This window comes from Nicotiana tabacum, chromosome 15 (genome assembly GCF_000715075.1).
Source record: "Nicotiana tabacum cultivar K326 chromosome 15, ASM71507v2, whole genome shotgun sequence".
Taxonomy (NCBI): Eukaryota; Viridiplantae; Streptophyta; class Magnoliopsida; order Solanales; family Solanaceae; genus Nicotiana; species Nicotiana tabacum.
Genome location: NC_134094.1, coordinates 52,430,317 through 52,436,655, shown reverse-complemented (window position 1 = coordinate 52,436,655; position 6,339 = coordinate 52,430,317). Strand labels below are relative to the sequence as shown.

The 6,339-nt window shown below is 40.2% G+C and overlaps 2 protein-coding genes across 2 annotated transcripts; both read right to left on the bottom strand.

Moving 5' to 3' along the window:
• Window positions 1-919: 919 nt before the first annotated feature.
• LOC107774166 (exocyst complex component EXO70C1-like) lies at window positions 920-3,279 on the bottom strand. The gene has a single exon (XM_016593644.2). The coding sequence runs from the start codon at window positions 2,881-2,883 to the stop codon at window positions 1,105-1,107; it is 1,779 nt and encodes a 592-aa protein (XP_016449130.1). The 5' UTR covers window positions 2,884-3,279; the 3' UTR covers window positions 920-1,104.
• A 320-nt stretch (window positions 3,280-3,599) lies between these two features.
• Window positions 3,600-4,295, bottom strand: LOC142169622 (uncharacterized). The gene is made up of 2 exons (XM_075231511.1): window positions 3,988-4,295; window positions 3,600-3,900 (listed from the first exon to the last, which is right to left on the bottom strand). Exons 1-2 carry the CDS (start codon window positions 4,293-4,295, stop codon window positions 3,600-3,602), a joined length of 609 nt encoding a protein of 202 aa, XP_075087612.1.
• Window positions 4,296-6,339: the final 2,044 nt, after the last annotated feature.

The following is a 6,339-nucleotide window of genomic DNA, read 5'->3' as shown; positions in this document are numbered from 1 at the left end:
TAAACCGACAGACAGCTATCACGGACGTCATGGTCGGGCTCGATGCAAATGTCAACACTTATCCAATCGAGCCATTGAGAAATCATATCGTTTCTCACCACATCCTTTCCGAGAAACGAGGGGACTATCTGTATACAGTCGAAATAGATTTCGGTCTTCGTACAATTGATCGAGGTCAAAACATAATGGATCGAAGAAAGATTTCGTAATATCGAGATGGGTTCCGAAGATGGTATGAACGAGCTTCAGATTTCAGGTATAGGTCAAACATCGAGTTCGAAGTCATTATCGAGTTCGGGTCCGAATCGAACTATAATGAGATGATTTCGAGCTTAAGGGGCAGAGGCCAACCGATACCGAGCTCGAATTATCACCTGATTCCGAGTCCACATCGAGCTCTAGAAGCAATACCGACCAGCACCGAGGCCGATCGAGCTCGAGCTCACAGACAAGAGTCGTTGCAAACACACTAAGGGAGAGAATCTCGGCACAAATTAGGGAAAAGCTGGTTTATCATGGGTTCTCCACTATGTATTTTTAATAATATCTAAAGTAGGATCCTCCACTATAAAGAGGATGGCTACATTTCTGTAGAGGGCAGTTCTTTGGCTTACATTGTAATTCAAGCACCATATTCTCCTATATTCAAGAGTTACTTTTTAAGCTTCATAAATTGATTCATCTTGCTTAGTCCTAAAAATCATCTTCTTTACAACCTTGTTTATTTTTTATTCTTTGCAATGCATATTTGATATTTCTATTTATTCTTACGATTTGTATTAAGCTATGAACTACGTACAAATTCAACTCTATCCGTTTTTCGGGTAAACAAAATTAAAATTCATTTTCAAGTACTCAATTTTTTTCGTCTTCAGTCGAAACCCCTACAGATTTTAAGACAAGCGCAAGTACTCATAAGTGCAACAAAAATTTCTGCATGATGTTGATTCATTTAAATGTAGCATCGAAAGATTAGAAATAGAAAACTGAAACGAAATTTAAAGAAACTAGTAGTAGTAATAAATAGCATACAAAAATCTGATAAATGAGATTATAATTATTTGAGGAGTGTTTGTGCAGCATGAAGACCACAACTATATGGGCTTACGTCTTTCTCCGTGCCATAGATGTAGGATTGCCGTCAAAAAGGCCCTCAATTAACGTTTCAATGTCTTCAGGCTGGTACTTTATATACTTCTCTGCATGCTTTGTATTGCCTAAATACTGCCTAAATCTCCCAAAGAAGGACCTGTACGCCGGAATCAACACCGCCGATATAGAAACTCTTAGCTCCGACCGAAGCTGCTCGTCGCTCACCACCCAAGTGCTCTGCGTACGATGGATTTCGTCGAGCATTGTGCTGAAATTCTTGAACCTCTCTTTCACTACTGGCTTTGTCACTTTCCCATTCATTTGCATCCCGTCGTGACTTAGTATTTGTAACACTCTTCCCCATGTTTCTCTTTGGTAATTCTTGTGGTATTGCCTCACGGTCGTTGATCTTCTTCGACACCACGTGTCGCCCATCACTTGGCGGACCTCCGTGGATCCTTTGGCTTTTTGTAAGATGTATCTGCCGTTGTTCATTAAGAATATGTCACGCAAAGAAGGGTCTCTATATAAGTTTGACTTAGCTTCTAGATTTGAATCCAACAGTTCCATTATTTTCATGAGCTGTGTTGAAAAGGGCATCGTGGCAGCTACGTCATCGAGTGGGCTTTCGCTCTCAACGTGATCAATATCCAGTGATGATTTCCATTTGGACGGTGACGTGGCGGAGGAATATGCCTCCAACTTTGCGTGTTCTTGGAAAATATGTTCAAGGGCGTCTCTGTATTCACAGGCGTATTTTAGATAGTTCATGACATAACGTGTGAGCGGGTGCACTGCACCACCAGGGACCGGTGTTCTAGCTGCATCGTTCTTGATGGAACTTTCGAGATCACAGAATACGTTGACGGCTGCCTCCCCGAACCTATCTCTCGTGGCTAAGATCTCTGATTTCAGTTCGTGCTCACCATCATTGGAGAAAGATTCACTTATGGCAGAAACTAGATCGCGAATGGCTTCGTATATGTCTAGAAATTTGAAAAGTTTCTCGGCGGAGCGTTTTGTCCTGGAGACCGCCTCAGCGAAGTCAAGAATCTGAATTACAATTGAACGTGCCAGGTTGCTAAATAGGCTTTGAGAGATCATTGGAGAATCGAAGAAAACTGATTCCCCGAGTCTCCTTTCGCCAGGGAACAGAGTGCTTGAGCAGCTCTTCGCAACATTTATCCATTGGGTGATTTCTCCTTCTAGAGAATCCCATGGCATTCTCTGTACATCATCTCCGTTTATCTTCTCGAATTCGAGCATTTTCAGTTGCTCATAGAATGCGTTTCTTCGTGAAATTGAATATACTTGACAACATTCTGTTTCAAACCCGGCTGAGATCATGGCAGTGGCTATTTGATTCATTCTTGTCACGACCTCGGGCGGATACGATGGATAATCCGAATTTTTATCCACTTTTGAATTGGAACAACCTCCGAAATCTTCTAATAAGGTTCGGAATTCTTCTTCCATGAAAGTCATGGCTCGTTGCAAGACCAAATTGGTCCAATTCAACAACGTTGACCCTGACGGAGATGATTTCGCGATGACATTTGTCAATTTGGATAAATGCATCACGGCTTCAAGGAAAAATGACTCTTCCTCTGTCATCTTACCGAATCTGGTCGGTATTTCACCAGAATTATATTTTGCAATCCTGGACTCTATTATTTTGGAGAACGTTTCAATATTTTCAGGGGCTTCCGAGTTTTCATCAGATGTGGAAACACTATTTTTGAATGGATCAATATCTGATGTTGGACAGCCACTGTCATTATTCTTCTCCATTTGCTCTTTCTAAACGGATATGGAGGAGCAAAAGAGAAGGGATCCGAAGAATGTATTCATGCAACTGCGGAAAAATGAATCAAGTAGTAAAATGGGACATTTTCATGGAATTTTGTTAGAGGAAATTTGTTTGAGATTGAAGATTTTTTTTTTTTCCTATTACTACGTGTCTAAGGGAAGGTGGTTTATTTCCGGAAGATGGTCGGTACAAGAAGACTATTGACTCGGTTAATAAAGGTTATTGGTGCTCCCCATGACTTGATTTCGGCATGGCTTCCCACTATTCCCCACTCTCCTGTAATTACAGTTAAGCCCCCATCATAATTTAGTGGTCAAGAGTTTGAATTATCATGCACGAGTTTGACTACCAATGCCTTTGTATCACTATTCTCCAATTGGATTTTCTTTATTACCAAGCAATTACAACAACAACAACAACAACAAACCGACTGTATTCCAATAAATGGGATCTGGGGAGGGTAGTATGTACGCAAACCTTACCACTACCTTATGCAGATAAAGAGGCTGTTTTCGATAGACCCTCGTCTCAAGGAACAGTAGAGATCAAGCAACAAGTAGCAAACAATAGTAACAACAATGTATTATAGTAACTGGCGCGAATGACACATCATGTAATAATAAAGAACCATGAATAAGATAATACAAAAATAGTCCTAGTACTACCGGTAAGTCTAGGAGGAACCCACTACTATCTGTCAATCTACAACCCTAATCCTCGACCTCCACACCTTTCTATCGTGGGTCATATCCTCCGTAAGCTGGAGCAATGACATGTCCTGCCTAACTACCTCTCCCCAATACTTCTTAGGCCTACCTCTTCCCTTCCTCGGACCCTCCATGGACAACCTTTCACACCTTCTGACTGGAGCATCTATGTCTCTCCTCTTCACATGCCCGAACCATCTCAACCTCGATTCCCGCAATTCGTCCTCCACAGATGCCACTCCTACCTTGTTCCTAACAACTTCACTCCTAATCCTGTTCTTCCTAGTATGTCTACACATCCATCTTAACATCCTTATTTCAGGTACTTTCATCTTATGGATATGGAACTTCTTGACGGGCTAGCACACAACCCCATACAACATAGTCGGTCTAACCACTACTCTGTAAAATTTGCCCTTAAGTCCAGGTGGTACATTTTTATCACACAAAATTCCCGAGGCGAGCCTCCATCTCATCCACCCTGCTTCAATACGATGAGTAACATCCTCGCCAATCTCCCCATTGCCTTGAATAATATACCCAAGATACTTGAAACTATCTCTTTTGGGGACGACTTGAGTACCAATCTTCACTTCCACTCCTTCTTCATGCATCCCATCACTGAACTTCCACTCCAAGTACTCAGTTTTTGATCTACTCAACTTGAAACCCTTAGACTCCAGCATCTGTCTCTAAACATCCAACCTAGTATTAACTCTGTCTGGCGTCTCGTCAATCAGGACTATGTCATCAACAAATAGCATACACCATGGCACCTCCCCTTGTACGAGAAACAAAAATTTAAGAAACTATTTTCTTTTGGATTTTCTTGTCCAATTCCCAAGTTCTAGGTCAATTCTTTCACTATTATTATCCGACCAAAAATGTTGACCTTAGATTTGTCGATTGGTTACTTTATTGTCTCTTTGGTGGCACATACTTGTATTGATAAAAGGTGTACACGACATGTGACAACATAGAGTCAACACGTGGCAAGTATTTCTTAGTCAAATTTCCTAGTCAGCACCAAGTCTTTCGGAGTCATATAGCTTGAACACTGAAAACAAGAACCCGGTCATGGGACATCTTGTTTTTTCTAGTCAAAGTCACTATAGAACTAGATGGTCACAGGTGTCCGAATACATACCTTCTCTGAACCAGCAGATCCCGAGATATTCCAGATTTTCCATTAACCCTGCCCAGCAGTTCTTTCAATTGTCTCTAGATCATTTAAGAATGAAGAAAAATTAATTTAATTCGATTGTTTGTGGCTTAATTTTATAAATTTAGTTGGTTAATCTAATTATTAGTGTTTATTTAAATAGTTTGGCGTCTATTGTAGGGACCAAATAATTTTATTATTATTCCAAAATATAATTCTTCATTGAGCTTTGCTTGTCATCAGTAAAGGGATATCATGATAGGAAATCAAATGATAATACTAGTTAGAAACCAAATTGGAGATGCTATTGATGAAAGAACTGGACATCGAAGCAGGCCACAATCATAACAATCAACTCCACGCTAGACTCCAGGGAATTCACAAAACAACTCTAGGGAACCTTCACATTGGCAAACTGCAAATGGAGATGCTGTAAGGGCCAGTCAAATTTGGCTGAATTCATAGCTCAATGTTCTGGAATCGTAGCATATACGTTGGAGCTGAATAAGTGTAATCTCATTCCTTTCTCATTTTTATCGCAATCTTCCTTTACCATTTCATAATTACTAGAACCACTTAATTCTGACTTAATGCCACATTACTCCATATTTCCCCCTTTAGGGGAGTACTAAGAGTTAGAGCTACGACGATCTACCTATAAATATTTTACCTCTTCATCTTTGGCGTCTTTTCACATCATCGATGACCCTTACTCGCCTCGCGATAACCCTTTTGTACCAAGGATAACAAATTTCCTTACTCACGAGGGTGACACTTAGTATAACTGGCACACATAGTCCCTTAAGCTTAACTTTTCTTTCATTGCTTGCTTTAGGGAAGCGTCTTCCTAAATGACATTTAAGGGTTATTCTTCTGTCGTCCATTCTCTTATCGCCAGGACGCAATCTCTGAAATTCTCATGATGCCGACTATTACTCAGTCCCTAGTTCATGTTTAGTTTATCTTGTTCACCAGTCCATGCTGATTTCTTATTACTATGGGGTCTAACTTTTCCTTTTGGTAGTCGCGTTGGAGTCACAGACTTATTTTTCGAAATGAGGATATGACTTTATGGCCTATACTCTTTTGTTGTCTCAAGGCCTGTCACCTCTCGTCTTTTTCTTCACTTGACTATAGATTCTGTAATACTGTCATCTTTTTGATCTACCGTTATTATCCATGTATCATATCTTACTCATAATGCTTCATTAACTCTCTTCCTATTTCAATTAACATTTATGTCTATTACTTTATTCTAAAAACTCGAACAAGACATTCTTTTGCTTTCTTAGCTCACCTTGCTCCATCTACTGGCTCTTCGGGTTGCCTAACATTCTTTTTCTACTAGGGGCGGGAGTCACACTAAGATAATATTTATCCCTTTCAGGCTTCCAGTGCCTATCTTTGTAGTACTCATATCTAGTGGTACTATTTTAGAGTGCACCATCTGGGTATCTCACAAGGAGATCTATTAACACATTTGTAATATTCTTCGGAAATGTCAGCTAACGCTAACAATCCATCTACCATTTTGTGTTACCCTAACTCCAGCTAGATCCTGATATCAT

Excerpts from the sequence above, each read along its gene's own strand:
- LOC142169622 (XM_075231511.1), bottom strand. The coding sequence starts at position 4,295 with ATGCTGGAGTCTAAGGGTTTCAAGTTGAGTAGATCAAAAACTGAGTAC. Across the intron at positions 3,901-3,987 it reads GTGGTTAGACCGACTATGTT|ACATACTAGGAAGAACAGGA; the intron begins GTATGGGGTTGT and ends ATGGATGTGTAG.
- LOC107774166 (XM_016593644.2), bottom strand. The coding sequence starts at position 2,883 with ATGGAGAAGAATAATGACAGTGGCTGTCCAACATCAGATATTGATCCA.